Raw genomic sequence first — 19,229 nt, forward strand, 5'->3', positions numbered from 1 at the left:
GCCAGAAAATAGCCCCAAAATTGACTGATCCGCGGAAAAACTAGAGAACTCGCTGGAAATTGTGTAAACTTTAAACGTTCATAACTTCTTCAATACTCAACAAAATCAAGTGATTCAAAAACGAAAATCATACTTCTTGATGAGACGAAGAGAATGGTACCTTTCTTGATAGCTAATTCACTGCATTTTGACGTGAAACGGCTCAAAAGTGGCTAACCATTTTCGAGTTAGCCACTTTCGAACCGTTTTCCGGCCAAACCATGGCGAGTTAGCCATCGAGAAAGGTACCATTCTCTTTTATCTTGTCAATAATTATGATTTTTGTTTTTGAATCACTCGATTTCGTTGAGTATTGAAGAAGTTATGAACGTTTAAAATTTACCCAATTTCCGACTAGTTTTCCAGTTTTTTCGCAGACTAGTCGACTTTGAGGCTATTTTCCAACTATATCTGCAACTATTGGGCTTCTAAATATGTATAATCTTGTTCTACACTTTCCTATCTTCATTTTGATATATTATGGGTCGAATTTGGTTAAGAAACGATTGAGTTACGAAACTTTGAAAATTGCCCAAAGAGTTTTTAACGGAATGACCAAAATGATGGATGTTGGACAATCTCGGAGACCATTTCTATTGATTTTTAATCTCAGAGACCAAAGTGATGTGTTATGTATATGTTAGGAACCATTTTGGCTATTTAGCCTAAATACATTAAATAAACCTGACGTTATAAAATTTCCGTATGGTTTCAATAATAAATTTGCTAGTTTAATTAATTAACGTATTGACACTATTTGTAATTTTTGTTCTTGTTAATATGGTTGACGATGACAGACTTAGCTGAGAGCAGCAATAGTGCAAATAGAGATCAGTCCGTAATTCAAGCAAGAGACGAGGGAGAGAGATGTGAGATAGAACTAAGTGGTGTGGGTAACCAAACTTTGAGCAGAAATGAAACAAATAAAGACGAATTATTAGCGTCCCTCATAGAGAAAAAGCTTCCCCAGGAATTTCCAGAAGCAGATCCTACTTGCATGTTCATAGTCCCAAATAAACTTGGCAGGGACAGTGAAAATGCTTTTGTCCCACAAGTGGTTCCAATCGGGCCGTATCACCACGGAGGAAAAAAGTTCGAAGCCATGGAACAAATTAAGCTATGGAATTTGCAATGCCTCCTTAAACGCGAACCAACTCCAGACACCAGTTTGGTGAAGTTTGTTAAAGAAATTAGAAGCAGAGAAGAGTGTCTTCGTAACTGCTATGACGTAAAGTTGGGTAATCATCTGAGTAGCGATCAGTTTGTAGAAATGATGGTGGTCGATGGTTGCTTTCTGTTAGAGTTTATCCGCCGAAGTAATCCGATTTCCAGATATCGTGATGTTCTCAGTATGCCAGAGATGTTGTCGATGGTTAAAAACGACTTGTTCCTGCTTGAAAACCAGCTTCCGTGGAACGTTGTCGACTGTTTATTCAACCTCACAACAACTTCAAAAGAGAAATCTCTACATTTTCTAACTTCGGTATTAATTGCTGAAGTTATGCATAATCGGACGATCCACAAGCACCCAATTCAGACATGGCAATTCAGACATTTACTTGACAATGCAAGAGATTTGCTTGTTGGATCATTTTCGAGGAATAGGGACAGTCTTTATAAACATTGGACTCCTATTCCCTCAGTGACACATCTTGAGGAGAGTGGAGTCAAATTTCAACCTGCATCCTCTAAGACAGAGCTGTTGGGCGTAACCTTCGACTCGCAAAATGGAGTGATGGAAATTCCACTCACGAGAATTGGAGCCAACACAGAATGTGTCTTGAGAAACCTCATAGCCTACGAACGGTGTTCCAGGAAGCCCAATTACATTTTGTCTTATGCCACGCTGCTGAATCAGCTTATCAAGTCTACCGAGGATTTAGACTCTCTCTTTCAGAAAAAAATTGTAGTAACCTACTTGAGCAAGGAGGACACTGTTTCTTTGTTCAATAGGCTTTGCAATGACACTACATCCATCCCGATCGTTTACTCTCGACTCACCTTGGACGTGTATCGCTATAATCGAGATCGTTGGCTAAGGCGTTGGCTTGCAGGGATCAAAAGGGATTATCTATACAATCCACAGTCAGTCATGTCACTTTTCTCAAATGCGGTAATCCTTGCTCTCATTCTTACTGCCCTACAGACCGTATATGGTATTCTCGCCTACCACAAGCAGTCGTAACCTTCCACTTGATCAATGTTCGTTGGAGGATATAAAACTCAACAAGACTTGCGTGACTGCAGGCAAATTTATGAACTAAAGCAGTGCTGTAATTGATTGTGTGTGGCAGTCATAGAGTTTGGAACTACCTTGCTATTTCTTGTTTTCAACTTTTGGATAATTTATAAAGCTAGTTGGATTTTATTTATTTATTTATATTTTTTATCATCATTCAACAGTTTATCATGAATATATTACCTGTTATCTATATTGTGATTTGCTCTATACATTTACTAAATAATCTCCGATTGAAATGATTTTTTTTTTTTTTTTGTAGGAAATCTTCAAATGAAGATTACGAAATTGAACGATTCTAATTATGAAATTTTTTGCGGTCAAAGATACGTTATTCAAAAAATAAATGTGATAGCAATGAATTCGATGGTGGTGGTTTTGCTTATGAAGCAAAGCCTGCAAAACCTAGAGGAAGTTTGGGAGAAAACTCTGCATTCTCTACATTCCATTCGGCAGACTGATTGTGTTTTTTCTTCATAGTAAATTTCTAAGCATTAGACTCAAAGATAATGTAAAGAACAAAAAAAATAAAAATAAAAAAATAAAAAATTAAGGATCATTACTCTGCAGGAGTTGGCGTAGTTTCCGAATGTTGCTCACCCTCTGGTTCAGCAGGAGCCTCTGGTTTTGATGAAACAGGTGCACTTGCAGCTGCAGCTCCAGCTGGGTTGGTGAATTAATTTTCCGTTCTTCGCATACTTTCCTCCTTTTCTCCTTTTGCATCTTTTGTAACCTTTCCATCCTTTGAATCCTTTGCATCCTTTCCTTCTTTTTCTCCCTTTGAATCCTTGCCATCTTCGGCAGGTGAAGGCGGCATCATGTGTGGCGGAGGGTTCTGTTTCAACTTAAGGAAAATCTACAGCATCCTTGAGGCCCTGGTGAAAACAATTGGGGGCTGCTTGTCAGGATCTTTCTTCCCTCTCTTCTTCTCAATATTAGGAACCTCACGAGGAATCATTTGTCAGCCTCTTTGTGGAACTTCTCTTGGTTGGCCAGGTACAGCTGCACAGAAAGTCAAATTCAAGTCATAGATATGAAGCATTGATGGTGATCGTCGAATGCATGTACAAGCGAGCAAGGGAGAGGGAGGGAGGGTGAGAGAATTAGGACTGCGGAAGATGTAGAACAAATGGTAATGAACACAGAAATCAAATTACAAAAAGATGTTATTAGGCCCCTTAATCCCATGCATGCACAACATTTTTAATCATATAACAGCTTTTAAATCCAACTTAATCAAATAATTAATGTCATGGTTAAAACAGCTTTTAAATCCAACTTAATCAAATAATTAATGCCATGGTTAAAATTAAGCTCTGTTTTTGCCCAAAGTTCAGAATAAAAAGCTCCAGCTCATTGAAAAAAGTCGGGCAAAACGTGCACCCAACATTGCCGGACTAAGCGGTCAGGCAATTGATGCCAGACCCTGCGCCAGAGTCTATATGACGTCATGCTAACAGCTGCACGTTAAATAGTTTTATGGGAACCATATATCGAAGACAGGAGGAGGGAAGGAGGGGGAGATGTCGAAGACGGAAGGAGAGGAGGAGGCGATGGGCTCGAGCAAGGCGAAGAACACGATGGAATCGCCGCCGGCGTCTTCTTCCATTGACGGATCCTTTGAGGGCGCTTCAGTCGTCGGGAAGAAGCCCAAGGTTGGCGTTTCAGCTTCACTAAGCTTGAGCAGTCGCAGTGGTTTGGGAATCTGGAGGATTGCTACTCTGGAGGGATCGGAATGGGGACGGAGGACAAAAGGGATAAACGGAGGAGAGGTTTCCAGAGACAGGAATAAAGAAAAAAGAAAGAAGAAAGAAGAAAGAATAAAAAATAAAAAAAAACAAATTATAATAAAGCAAATATTTTTATTAATTTTTTAATACTACTACCCGAGCAAATTATTTTAAAGAGTGCAGATGCATTTAAATAATTACTATTTATTAAGTAATAATTATTCATTGTCTAATTATGTGAGCAATTATCGTTCTAAATAGTGGAGTTGCTTTTTATTTTTATTTTTATTTGGTTTTGCTGTTGAAAGAGTAGAGTTGCTCTAATGCAATGATAGGTTGAAGCCTAATTTCATTTCGCAAGCAATTAAATAAAAATCATCTGAACGATCAGACAAATAGCAAGAGAAGAAGAAGAAGAAGAAAAAAAAAAAAGAAATCAAAAAGGGCAAAAGTGTGAGTTAGAGCAACTCCAGCGTTGGAGCCCTCCTCCCTGGCAATACACTATTCAATCCACCTAATGAACAGTAATTGCCCTTAATGAACAGTAAGTAGCCCTGGCAATAGATTTTGCATCTCCACCGTTACACTTCTATAGCCCTGGCAATAGGCAATAAAATATTAGTATTTTTTTTATTTATAAAATTAATACAAAATAATTTTAAATGTAATATCGGATAAGATTTTTAATCGTTGTCGGTGCGCCACGTGTCATTATCCTAAGTATTATTAAATAATACAAAATAAATAATTATAATATGGATTTCTGATAAGATTATTAACCAATCACGTCGCGCCACGTGTCATAATCGGTTCACAATCTTTGAGGATAGATTTCCATCAGATTTTAAACGAATGACGGCATGCCACGTGTCATAATCTGTTAACAATCTTGGATGATAGATTTCCATCAGATTTTTAACGAATGACGGCATGCCACGTGGCATTATGCAGAACCTAATCCTTTCTGAATCCTCTATATAATCCACCATCCATCTTCACAAATCTCACACCAAAATTCTCAAGATCTCTATCATTATTCATAATTTCTGCTTCCTTATTCACAAAAATCAGTTTCAATATTCATAGTTTCTGTTTCTTTCTTTCAATGTCTTCTTCTTCTTCCTCAAGGATGATGTGGGAATTGAATCAGGAAGAGGAAGACTTGTTTAACCAATCAGAATCAATGTTCAATCAGCAGGGGGTAAGAAATGAGAGGGAAGAAGATGAGGAGCGTCAAATGAGAGATGACGACATAAGAAGGGGCAGAGCCTCACATTCCCGTCGAGTCATCCAAGCTGCGGCTCAGATCTGCAGGCCAAGGCGTTTCGGAAACCTTGATAGAAGCAGGCAACGACGAGGTATGGAACTCTTGGATGATTATTTTGTTCCTAATAGTGCATTCCCTGATACGTACTTTAGACGTCGTTTTAGAATGGAACGACATTTGTTCAACAAAATCATGATTGCTGTTTGCAACCATGATTCTTATTTTGTGCAAAAAAAAGATGCTTTTGGTGCTATGGGTCTACTACCAGAGCAAAAAATTACTGCTGCCTTGCGGATGCTTGCATATGGAGCATCTGCAGACCAAGTGGATGAGATAACGAGGATGGGGCAATCAACCATTCTTGAGTCCCTGATGAGGTTTTGCGGAGCAATCGAATCTATCTACACCGCTGAGTACCTCCGCAAACCCACACACATGGACTTGGAGCGGCTGTTGAAGAAGGCGGAGATGCGTGGCTTTCCTGGGATGATTGGAAGCATTGATTGTATGCACTGGACGTGGAAAAACTGTCCAAGTGCATGGCAAGGCGCTTACGGGGACAGAAAAGGGGCAAAAAGTATCATTCTGGAGGCGGTGGCATCTTTTGATACATGGATTTGGCACGCCTTTTTCGGGGTCCCGGGAGCTCAAAATGACATCAACGTCCTTGCCCAATCCCCAGTGTTCAACGATGTCCTGCAAGGAAAGGCACCAAAAGTTACATATGAGGTCAACGGACGTATGTACGACGGGCCATACTACCTAGCTGACGGCATCTACCCGCGCTGGTCAACATTTTTCAAAACAGTGCCATGTCCGCGGAGTGCGAAGGAAAAACACTTTGCAAGTTGTCAAGAGGGGTGCAGGAAGGATGTGGAGCGTTGTTTTGGTATCCTCCAAGCTCGCTGGGCGATCGTCAGGGGTGCTGCCAGATTGTTTGATGTAGAGTCGCTTCGATCCATCATGATGACGTGCATCATTCTTCACAACATGATTGTGGAAGATGAGTACGATTATGAAGCTGTTGATGAATATGAGCCAGACCCGATGAACAATTCAAGAACACGTATATATTGTGCTCATGACGCCACCGATGACCCCGTGCAACATGAGCCATTACAAAGGGATGGACGTTACAATGAAAGGCTCATTCAACGATATACTGCATTTCAAATGCCAGACATGCACAATGCCCGACAAATTGACTTGATAGAGCACCAGTGGGCATTGAAACAAGCTGAGGATAATTAAGTTCATTTTAGTGTGTTATTTTGAATTTGGTATGTTTATGTTATTTTATTTGGTGTGTTTTATTATTTGCTATGTTTATGTAATTTTTTTATGTTTATGTTTATGTAATTCTTAGTATATGTTTATGTTTATGTTTATGTAATTTTTTTATGTTTATGTTTATGTAATTTTTTTATGTAATTTTTTTATGTTTATGTTTATGTAATTCTTAGTATGTTTATGTTTATGTTTATGTAATTTTGTTATGTTTATGTTTATGTAATTCTTAGTATGTTTATGTTTATGTTTATGTTTATGTTTAATGGACTTTTAACAACATAAATAACTTACCAAATTAAATAACTTACCAAATTAATTCTTAATATAAATAACTTACCAAATTAATTTGAATAAATATTCATGAACATGGAAACAACATAAATAATACAAACAATAAATAATAAATTACAACCCAAAGTGATTGGAAAATTATGGGCTCCGATTACAAAAAGTACTCTATTCATCATCACTTAACCAATTTGTGCTGCTAGGATGATCTTCTCTTGCGGTGCTAGAACCACCTTGGCTTGCTATTGTTTCTCTTGCACGCCTCCTTCGCACCACGTCCGCTTTCTCTGACTTCCAAAAAAATTTAGAATTTGGAGACTTCCCTTCTAAAGACATGTTCATAATCTCACGATCTTGTTGAGCTCGTCTTTCTTCTCTAACATGTTCCCTTTCTTGCCTAAGTAGCTCTCTTTCTCTCTCATTAGCATAAAATTCTCTCTCAACAGCTGCTGCTTTTGATGCCTTATCAGCCTTATCAGCCTCATCTTTCGCCAGTTCCCTCGCCAAAGTCAATTCACCTTGGCGAGTAAGTTCTTCCATGAACTTTGCATAATCGTTTTTGGAAGCACTCCCTTTTCTCTTTGAAGCCTTCTTACCTTGAGGCCTAATTGGAAAACGGGTCGAACCCGACGCTTGTTCAGGGAGGGGCGTTTTGGGCACTTCTTCTGCATCATCTCCTCTCTCATCATCGGGTGTAGAGTGTAGAGGGGTGCTGTTCATGTGCACTTCTGGACCAACTGACACAACTCTAAATTTAGGACAATCTTTGACAATATTCCAACATTCCCACCGGTTGAATGATTTATTTTTGCTTTTGGTTTTGGCAGCGTACCAAGCTTGTGCTTGAAGTTCCTACACAATAAAAATAAGTAACAAATAAATAATTATAATGAAAATAAGTAACTAGCAAATATATACATATATATATATATATATATATATATAAGTAACAAAGATAATGAAAATAAGTAAGAAGGCTTCAAGTTTAGTAAATAATTTTAACCTTAAATATACACATTTTTTTTTCTTAATGTAAGTGATATTATACATTAATTTTAATGAAAATAAGTAACAAATAAATAATACAAACAACATAATTATAATGTAACAAATAAATGTAACAAATAAGTAACAATAACATAATTATAATGTAACAAACAAATTAATAATACAAACAACATAATTATAATGTAACAAACAACATAATTATAATGTAACAAATAAGTAACAATAAATAATAAATTTTGTACGTAACAAATAAAGAATACAAACAATAAATAATAATATCTTGTTACCATATCCGAGTAATTTTCCCCACTTCGAATATTATTACTAGCTTGTGCCAAAGCGTCTCTCCACGTACTAAACGATTGGCTAAGTAATTTCCAACGACTGGACATCGATTCTTTGGTTCTTTGCCCACCAATTTTCTCAAGAAAATTTGTATGAATAAGACTCCACATTTCTCGCAACTGCATCTCATTACCCGTAAGCGAACTATGAGTAACTTCAACCCAGCTAGTACACAACGCAACATCTTCAATAAGCGACCAATTCGTACCTGCACCAGTGGTCATTTTGTTGAAAAAAAATGGATTCAAACTTTGAGACAAAGAAAGGAATGTGATTGAAAGTAGTTGAGAAAATATGAAATTGTTGTGAAGGTAGATGATAATGAGAAGGTATTTATAGAAAAGTAAAAACAATTTTTTTTACAATTTTTTTCAGATTTTTCAGATATTTTTTTGAATTTTTTTGAATTTTTTACAATTTTTTTTAAATTTTTATTCAATTAATTAATCTCTGCCGTTGGATATAAAAAAATTTGAATTCCAACGCTCCAGATTGTGCCACGTGTCACACCGGTAACTTTTCAGATTTTTAAAACTATTTTTTCATTTATTTTTTAATTTTTAAAGCATTTTAATATCCACCGTTGATCTCAGATCGAACGGTGGATATTAAATCTGACAGTTTGAATTTTTTTTACCGTTGAGATCTAACGGTCCACATTAAGTGACCGTTAGGATCTAACGTACCGTGGGAAGCCACGTGGCTTCCCAACGGTAACAGACAAACCTTTTTTTTTTTTTCTGATTAACGTGTTAGGACGCGCCCCCACGCGCGGGTGGGGTGCACGCGCCTGACACAAAAAAAATAAAATATTACGCTGACGCCATCCTGGCGTCAGCCTTGCGTCACTCCCACCTCGGGCTCAAGGGCTGGCAATCCCTCACGGGCCTGGCCCTCGGGCCTCCCCCGTCCCCCGGCCTGCGTCACGCTAGACGCCGTCCACCGGCCCTCGGGCCTCCCCCGTCCCCCGGCCTGCGTCACGCTAGACGCCGTCCACCGGCCCTCGGGCCTTTGTTCTGGAGCCGGTCCCCCGAGCTAAATGCAACGGTGGGAGTGCTCTTATGTGAGAGAGACGAGGGTATGCGACTTAGAGCTTTTTTTTATTCCCTTTTATTGTGAGGGGAATAATAGAAAGACGATTATTAAATGGAATAGTGTAAAAAGACTTGCAAGGGAATCGACTTTGAGTGTCGAGAGAGTGTTTCATTCTCACATTATAAATGAGTCTGGAACTAGAAATATAGATTTATGTATGCTCTGAGGGAGGGAGGGGGCGCCAAGGATTCCTCATTCGACCTCATAAATTTCTCATTCAGGTAAGTTTTCCTACTTACTGTCTACAAATGTTAGGAAGATTACATTTTGTAAATTACATGACATGAAAGTTAATGATTAGATTACAACTCAAGTGCAGATTAAGGTGCTTATTTCTTATTGGTGATACATCGTTTAGTTTACAAATTTAATCTACTTAGCATTATTCTTCCTCGTTTTAGATCTAGAGGTATTATCATAATAAAATTTTTGCTTTTTCTATTTTTAATTGTAGTATATGTTGGAAAATCATACACATCAAATAAAACTCGTTTAGGTTCATATCTATTATCATAATGAAATTTCTGCTTTTTCTAGTTTTTAATTATAGTATATGTTGGAAAATCATACATATCAAATAAAACTCGTTTAGGTTCATATCTAGTAGAATTAATGAACTTCAGACCACCTTAGTGGTCTTGCTAGAGTTAGGGTGAATGTTTGGAGGTTAAGGCAAGCCCATCCTCCTTGGCATACTCTATATCTTTTAATTTATTTTCCAATATTTAAAAAAGGAATATTAATCAAGAGACATTAGTATAATCCATGTTCTATACTGAGTGAATTACTATTTATTCAATAAATACATGACATAAACCTGACGTTATAAAATTTTTGTATGGTTCCAATAATAAATTTGGTAATTTAATTAATTAACGTATTGACATTATTTGTAATTTTTGTTCTTGTTAATATATAATGCTTGATTAGGTGAGTCAATTTGGAGTTGGAAAGAGTTGACGATGACAGATTTAGTTGCGGAGAGCAATAGTGCAAACAGAGATCACTCCATAATTCAAGTAAGGGAGGAGGGGGAGAGATGTGAGATAGAAATAAGTGATGTGGGTAACCAAACTTTGAGCGGAAATGAAACAAACAAAGACGAATTATTAGAAACCCTCATAGAAAAAAAGCTTCCCCAGGAATTTCCAAAACCAGATCCTACTTGCATATTCAGAGTCCCTAATAAACTTGTCAGGGACAATGAAAATGCTTTTGTCCCACAGGTGGTTCCAATCGGGCCCTATCACCACGGAGGAAAAAAGTTCGAAGCCATGGAACAAGTTAAGCTATGGAATTTGCAATGCCTCCTCAAACGCAAACCGACTCCAGACACCAGTTTGGAGAAGTTTGTCAAAGAAATTAGAAGCAGAGAAGAGTTTCTTCGTAACTGCTATGACGAAAAGTTTGGTGATCATCTAAGTAGCGATCAGTTTGTAGAAATGATGGTGGTCGATGGTTGCTTTATTTTAGAACTTATCCGCGAAAGGAATCCGATTTCCATACATCATGATGTTTTCAGTATGCCAGAGATGTTGTCGATAGTTCAAAACGACTTGTTACTGCTTGAAAACCAGCTTCCGTGGAAAGTTCTCGACTGTTTATTCAACCTCACAAAAAATCCACGAGAGACTTCTCTACATAGATGTACTCCGGACCTAATTTACGCAGTTACGAATAATCCTTGGATCGATGTTTACAATATTTTAGAAATTATGGATAATGAAAGGGAGACATGGCAATTCAGACATTTACTTGACTATACAAGAGATTTGCTTGTTGGATCATTATCGAGGAATACGGACCTTTCTAATAGATTTTGGGATCCCATTCCCTCAGTGACACATCTTGAGGAGATTGGAGTCAAATTTCAAGATGCATCCTTACGGACAGAGTTGTTGGGCATAACCTTCAACGCGGAAAATGGAGTGATGGAAATTCCGCAGATCAGAATTGGAGCCCACACAGAATCTCTCTTCAGAAACCTCATAGCCTACGAACGGTGTTCAATGAAGCCCCATTACATTTTGTCTTATGCCATGCTGCTGAATCAGCTTATCAAGTCTACCAAAGATTTAGACTCTCTCGTTCGGAAAGAAATTGTAGTAACCGACCTGACCAAGGAGGACACTGTTTCTTTGTTCAATAGGCTTTGCAATGACACTGCATCCATCCCGTTAGTTTACTCTCGACTCTCCTGGGACGTGTATTGCTATAATAGACATCGTCGGCTAAGGCGTTGGCTTGCAGGGATCAAAAGGGATTATCTATATAATCCATCGTCAATCTGGTCAGTCTCAAATGCGGTCATCATTATTCTCATTCTTACCGCCATGCAGACCCTATATAGTGTTCTCGCCTACTACAAGTAGTAACCTTCCAATCGGTCAATATTCGTCCGAGGACAAAAAATTCAACAAGACTTGCGTGACTGCAGGCAAAGTTATGAAACAAAGCAGTGCTGTAATTGATTATGTGTGACAGTCATACAGTTTGGAACTACCTTGCCATTTATTGTTTTCAACTTCTGGATAATGTGTAAAACTATTTGGTATTTTTTTTTTTTAATCATCATTTAGCAGTTCATCATGAATATATTACTTGGTATCTATAACGTTGATTTGTTCTATACATTTACTAAATAATCTCTGATTGAAATGATTTTTTGTTAGGAGTGATCGTCAAATGAAGATTAAGAAATTGAACGATTTCGATTATAAAATTTGTCCCGTCAAAGATACGTTATTCAAAGAATAAATGCGATAGCATTGAATTCGATGAAGGTGGTTTTGCTTACGAAGCAAAGCCTGCAAAACCCTAGAGGAAGTTTGGAAGAAAACTCTGCAGTCTGTACATTCCATTCTGCAGACTGATTGTGTTTATTCTTCTTCTTCATAGTAAATTTCTAAGCATTAGACTCGAAGATAATGTAAAGAACAAAAAAATAAAAAATATGAAGGATCATTACTCTGCAGGAGTTAGCGTGGTTTCCGAATGTTGCTCACCTTGTGGTTCAGCAGGAGCCTCTGGTTTTGATGAAACAGGTGCACTTGCAGCAGCAGCTCCAGCTGCGGTTGGTGTATTAATTTTTCCATTCTTCGCATCCTTTCCTTCCCTTGCATCCTTTCCTCCTTTTCTCCTTTTGCATCCTTTCCTTCTTTTTCTCCCTTTGCATCCTTGCCATCTTTGGCAGGTGGGGGCGGCATCATGTGTGGCGGAGGGTTCTGTTTCAACTTCAGAAAAATCTACCGCATCCTTGAAAGATCAGTCGGTTTACCAGGTTTTGGGCCCTGCATGAAAACAATTGAGGGCCGCTTGTCAGGATCTTTCTTCCCTCTCTTCTTCTCAATATTAGGAACCTCACGAGGAATCATTTGTCAGCTTCTCTTGGTTGGCCAGGTACAGCTGCATGGAAAGTCAAATTCACGCCATAGATATGAAGCACTGATGGTGATCGTAGAATGCACGTACAAGCAAGCAAGGCAGAGGGAGGGAGGGCGAGAGAATTAGGACTGCGGAAGATGTAGAACAACATGATGCATTTTAGAATTACAACCTTCTTCCTTTCTCTGTTGTAAGCTTTGTTAGTTTCACAATTGAGCTTCCATTTCTCATAGAAGGCCCGCTTAAATTCTTCAGCTTCGTCAATAAGTTGGTTCCGCATCTCCCCTTCTCTTTTTTACTTTTCCTCTAGATGAATGACATTTCGGCTGCAAGTATTGACGCCAACAGGTCAAATCAAAATATTTTCAATGCCTTTGTCAGTGCAGGGGAGAACAATGGGAAAGAAAAGATGTGATTTCTGAACTCATTTGTTTAAAATAACTATGAGAAGCAAAACCAACATGCTTTCATTATCTCATTTGGTTAACCATATAACAAGCGAAACCAATAATGCAGAGACCCAGGATTTCACTATGTTCTCAGGCTCTCGGCCAACCATTCAAGGAACTCCAACGTTGGTTTAACCATAAAGGTACGAAAATCTACAGGATTGGGAGATCGCAATCGAAAAAATTAGTATAAAAATGTTGCATAGCCTAGCACGATAGTACAATGGAATGGAATCTGGGAAACGCTAGCACTTGGAACCGATTATTCCTGAAAGAAGCAATGTACACAGCAAACACGGAATCCATTGGCAATTCAACAACATCTAGTTTCTATCGAGTGAACCAGAAGTGAATATTAGGTTCCTTTTAAAGACTAGAGGAGTCATTGTAATCCATCTTAAATGATGGTCTGTTACCTGCCAATAGTTCCTATACCAACGGTCGGAATCAGCTAACGTAAACAATCAAAAAAGGAAAGACGAATTAGCACATATGCAATGATCTGGTCAAGATCTGACCTCATTTTGCAAGCAAATAAATCAAAGTTACCCATTTCGAATTTACACACACACATAGACACACAAATTCACAGTAAATACGATTTACCCGCATATCCCACTCGCCAAATACAGGGACAAAGCTCAATATCATTAATTCAGACCCCAAACAAATAAGCCCCTTAATCCCACGCATGCACAACATTATTAATCATAAAACAGCTTTTAAATCCAGCTTAATCAAATAATTAATGTCATGGTTACAATTAAGCTCTGTTTTTGCAAGCAAACAACTTCCGTTCAAAATTGGAATTTTTAATAATTATATGATCAAACCAACAAGTTAGGATATGAGCTCACCGACGCCACTCACGGCGAGCAAAGCCTTCCTCCCGCATCTCTTCGGGCAGGGGCAGCACCGACTCACTGGCGGCGAAAATGCCCCCGTCACCATCATCCCCACCACCGCCACTTCCGACGCCGTTGTCCTCAGGCACCGCCGAATCAAGGGTGACACGAATTCCGGGTTAGAGGTGGAAATGCTTCCGTACACCTTGGGGGACTGCTGCTGCTGATCAATTGTTGTGGTTGTTGTCGCCACCGGGGAGAATGACTCGTCCTGGAAATCAGAGTGGAGGGCAGGGGGAGGGTTGACGGCTTAGGAGGACAAGTCGCCGTTGTGGGTGGGAGGGTTGAACGACGAGTCGTAGTCTAGGGAAGGGGGGCCGGGGTCTTAGCCCATGTAGGCATCGTCGTCGAAGGGCTGGCCGGTCGGGGAGTGGCGGTGGGGGTCGTCGGATTCGGCGTCGTTGGCGAAGGAGTCGAAGGACGACATGGTTCAGAGGGAAAATGGTGTTTTCGTAGTTTAAAAATGAGGATTAGAGGTTAAGTAATTGGAGTTATGGCCTTAAGCTTGTTTTGATCAAGCCAGATCGGCGTGTTTCGATCGAGAGAGAGCGCGTGGCAGTGGATCATCGATCATATGAGAGCACTCCCACCGTAGCATATTGCTCGGGGGACTGGCTCCAGAACAAAGGCCCGAGGGCCGGTGGATGGCGTCCAGCGTGAGGCAGGCCGGGGGACGGGGGAGGCCCGAGGGCCAGGCCCGTGAGGAATTGACAGGCCTTGAGCCCGGGGTGGGAGTGACGCCATGCTGACGCCAGGGTGGCGTCAGCGTATTATTTAATTTTTTTTGTATCAGGCGCGTGCACCCCACCCGCGCGTGGGGGTGCGTCCTGACACTTTAATCAGAAAAAAAAAAAGTTTTGTCTGTTACCGTTGGGAAGCCACGTGGCTTCCCACGGTACGTTAGATCCTAACGGTCACTTAATGTGGACCGTTAGATCCTAACGGTCACTTAATGTGGACCGTTAGATCTCAACGGTAAAAAAATATAAAACTGTCAGATTTAATATCCACCGTTCGATCTGAGATCAACGGTGGATATTAAAATGCTTTATAAATTAAAAAATAAATGAAAAAATAGTTTAAAAAATCTGAAAAGTTACCGTTGTGACACGTGGCACAATCTGGAGCGTTGGAATTCAAATTTTTTTATATCCAACGGCAGAGATTAATTAATTGAATAAAAATTAAAAAAAAAGTGTAAAAAATTCAAAAAAATTCAAAAAAATATCTGAAAAATTTGAAAAAAATTGTAAACAAAATTGTTTTTACTTTTCTATAAATACCTTCTCATTATCATCTACCTTCACAACAATTTCATATTTTCTCAACTACTTTCAATCACATTCCTTTCTTTGTCTCAAAGTTTGAATCCATTTTTTTTCAACAAAATGACCACTGGTGCAGGTACGAATTGGTCGCTTATTGAAGATGTTGCGTTGTGTACTAGCTGGGTTGAAGTTACTCATAGTTCGCTTACGGGTAATGAGATGCAGTTGCGAGAAATGTGGAGTCTTATTCATACCAATTATCTTGAGAAAATTGGTGGGAAAAGAACCAAAGAATCGATGTCCAGTCGTTGGAAATTACTTAGCCAATCGTTTAGTACGTGGAGAGACGCTTTGGCACAAGCTAGTAATAATATTCGAAGTGGGGAAAATTACTCGGATATGGTAACAAGATATTATTATTTATTGTTTGTATTCTTTATTTGTTACATACAAAATTTATTATTTATTGTTACTTATTTGTTACATTATAATTATGTTGTTTGTTACATTATAATTATGTTATTGTTACTTATTTGTTACATTTATTTGTTACATTATAATTATGTTGTTTGTATTATTTATTTGTTACTTATTTTCATTAAAATTAATGTATAATATCACTTACATTAAGAAAAAAAATGTGTATATTTAAGGTTATAATTATTTACTAAACTTGGAACTCTAGCCCCATGTTATGATTAACATGACATATATATATATATATATATATATATATATATATTTGTTAATTATTTTCATTATTTACTAAACTTGAAGCCTTCTTACTTATTTTCATTATCTTTGTTACTTATATATATATATATATATATGTATATATTTGCTAGTTACTTATTTTCATTATAATTATTTACTAAACTTGGAACTCTAGCCCCATGTTATGATTAACATGACATATATATATATATATATATTTGTTAATTATTTTCATTATTTACTAAACTTGAAGCCTTCTTACTTATTTTCATTATCTTTGTTACTTATATATATATATATATGTATATATTTGCTAGTTACTTATTTTCATTATAATTATTTACTAAACTTGGAACTCTAGCCCCATGTTATGATTAACATGACATATATATATATATATTTGTTAATTATTTTCATTATTTACTAAACTTGAAGCCTTCTTACTTATTTTCATTATCTTTGTTACTTATATATATATATGTATATATTTGCTAGTTACTTATTTTCATTATAATTATTTACTAAACTTGGAACTCTAGCCCCATGTTATGATTAACATGACATATATATATATATATATATATATATATATATATTTGTTAATTATTTTCATTATTTACTAAACTTGAAGCCTTCTTACTTATTTTCATTATCTTTGTTACTTATATATATATATATGTATATATTTGCTAGTTACTTATTTTCATTATAATTATTTACTAAACTTGGAACTCTAGCCCCATGTTATGATTAACATGACATATATATATATATATATATATTTGTTAATTATTTTCATTATTTACTAAACTTGAAGCCTTCTTACTTATTTTCATTATCTTTGTTACTTATATATATATATATGTATATATTTGCTAGTTACTTATTTTCATTATAATTATTTATTTGTATTATTTATTTGTTACTTATTTTTATTGTGTAGGAACTTCAAGCACAAGCTTGGTATGCTGCCAAAACCAAAAGCAAAAATAAATCATTCAACCGGTGGGATACAATCAATGCTTCCAATCATCCCAGGAAAGCCTCGCATCTCCGCCTTCTTCAACAGCCGCTCCAAGTCCATGTGTGTGGGTTTGCGGAGGTACTCAGCGGTGTAGATAGATTCGATTGCTCCGCAAAACCTCATCAGGGACTCAAGAATGGTTGATTGCCCCATCCTCGTTATCTCATCCACTTGGTCTGCAGATGCTCCATATGCAAGCATCCGCAAGACAGCAGTAATTTTTTGCTCCGGCAGTAGACCCATAGCACCAAAAGCATCTTTTTTTTGCACAAAATAAGAATCATGGTTGCAAACAGCAATCATGATTTTGTTGAACAAATGTCGTTCCATTCTAAAACGACGTCTAAAGTACGTATCAGGGAATGCACTATTAGGAACAAAATAATCATCCAAGAGTTCCATACCTCGTCGTTGCCTGCTTCTATCAAGGTTTCCAGAACGTCTGGGCCTGCAGATCTGAGCCGCAGCTTGGATGACTCGACGGGAATGTGAGGCTCTGCCCCTTCTTACGTCGTCATCTCTCATTTGACGCTCCTCATCTTCTTCCCTCTGATTTCTTACCCCCTGGTGATTGAACATTGATTCTGATTGGTTAAACAAGTCTTCCTCTTCCTGATTCAATTCCCACATCATCCTTGAGGAAGAAGAAGAAGACATTGAAGGAAAGAAACAGAAACTATGAATATTGAAACTGATTTTTGTGAATAAGGAAGCAGAAATTATGAATAAAGATAGAGATCTTGAGAATTTTGGTGTGAGATTTGTGAAGATGGATGGTGGATTATATAGAGGATTCAGAAAGGATTAGGTTCTGTATAATGCCACGTGGCATGCCGTCATTCGTTAAAAATCTGATGGAAATCTATCATCAAAGATTGTTAACAGATTATGACACGTGGCATGCCGTCATTCATTTAAAATCTGATGGAAATCTATCCTCAAAGATTGTGAACCGATTATGACACGTGGCGCGACGTGATTGGTTAATAATCTTATCAGAAATCCATCACCAATAATTGTATTATAATTATTTATTTTGTATTATTTAATAATACTTAGGATAATGACACGTGGCGCAACGAGAACGATTAAAAATCTTATCCGATATTACATTTAAAATTATTTTGTATTAATTTTATAAATAAAAAAATATTAATATTTTATTGCCTATTGCCAGGGCTATAGAAGTGTAACGGTGGAGATGCAAAACCTATTGCCAGGGCTACTTACTGTTCATTAAGGGCAATTACTGTTCATTAGGTGGATTGAATAGTGTATTGCCAGGGGGGAGGGCTCCAACGCTGGAGTTGCTCTGAGGGCGTACAAGTTTTTTGTGTCTGATTTCTTTACCCCTTATCATTTATTGATATGTGTTTATAAACTCAATCATTCTTAAAGGTTTTATTTATAAATTTAAATGTTAAGACCATCTCTAATGGTTAGGCTAAAAGTCAAATTTTTTATCCCGAAAAATTTAGCTTTTAGTCCAAAAACAGTTTTTCTACTCCAACCGTTCTATCCTAAAATTTTAGCCCGAGATTATTAAAGAATGAACTTAGGCTATTTTTTTTGTTAAATTAATTTTTTTTTTAAATAAATATGTAGACTATCGTAAATTAATTTTATGAATATTTTAATCTAAAAAAATTTAAATTCCTATAAATATTGGATAGAGTCCACCCCGATTTTTGGGCTAAATTTCGGGGGGAATTTGGCATTGGTTTAGCATTTAGCATTTAGCTCAAAATTTCCCTTTGGGTTGGAGTGGGTTTGGGGGGAAATTTTGGGGGGTAATTTGGCTTTTAGCCCACCATTGGAGTTGGTCTAAGGAGACTAAATTTGAAGATTAAATTTGCAAATTAAATGATGTGTCACTAATAGAAATAAGCACGTTTATCAACGTTTAAGTAATAAATCAATCATCAACTTCCATGTCATTTAATTTTTAAAATTTTGTATATGATCAATTTTCATGACCATATACAAAATGGGTTTAAACTCACTGACACTGATTTTTATAGGAAATTAAACAGAAAATTTGATTATCATCTTTGAATAAGACCTAATTCTCATTGAAATCTGGTGTACGATTGAATATTATATACGTATAGAGTATTAAAATTTGGACAAAAATAGATTTCAAAACTTTCAGATTATAATCTAAATAATATTTTTTAGGCCCTC

General features: G+C 37.2%; 2 protein-coding genes and 1 pseudogene across 2 annotated transcripts; 2 read left to right on the forward strand and 1 right to left on the reverse strand.

The window, feature by feature from the left end:
- The first annotated feature begins 820 nt into the window (after positions 1–820).
- LOC125477176 (UPF0481 protein At3g47200-like) lies at positions 821–2,828 on the forward strand. The gene has a single exon (XM_048584134.1). The coding sequence runs from the start codon at positions 830–832 to the stop codon at positions 2,222–2,224; it is 1,395 nt and encodes a 464-aa protein (XP_048440091.1). The 5' UTR covers positions 821–829; the 3' UTR covers positions 2,225–2,828.
- Positions 2,829–9,392: 6,564 nt separating this feature from the next.
- LOC103934613 (UPF0481 protein At3g47200-like) lies at positions 9,393–11,894 on the forward strand. Its single transcript, XM_018644344.2, has 2 exons — positions 9,393–9,522; positions 10,232–11,894. Exon 2 carries the CDS (start codon positions 10,264–10,266, stop codon positions 11,671–11,673), a length of 1,410 nt encoding a protein of 469 aa, XP_018499860.2. The 5' UTR covers positions 9,393–9,522; positions 10,232–10,263; the 3' UTR covers positions 11,674–11,894.
- Positions 11,895–12,015: 121 nt separating this feature from the next.
- LOC103934612 lies at positions 12,016–14,158 on the reverse strand (annotated as a pseudogene).
- Between the last annotated feature and the right edge of the window lie 5,071 nt (positions 14,159–19,229).

The sequence above is a fragment of a genome, unplaced genomic scaffold (assembly GCF_019419815.1).
Source record: "Pyrus x bretschneideri cultivar Hongxiangsu unplaced genomic scaffold, Pyrus_bretschneideri_v1 Contig20, whole genome shotgun sequence".
Lineage (NCBI taxonomy): Eukaryota > Viridiplantae > Streptophyta > Magnoliopsida > Rosales > Rosaceae > Pyrus > Pyrus x bretschneideri.

Coding starts and splice junctions, on each gene's coding strand:
- LOC125477176 (XM_048584134.1), top strand. CDS start 830: ATGACAGACTTAGCTGAGAGCAGCAATAGTGCAAATAGAGATCAGTCC.
- LOC103934613 (XM_018644344.2), top strand. CDS start 10,264: ATGACAGATTTAGTTGCGGAGAGCAATAGTGCAAACAGAGATCACTCC.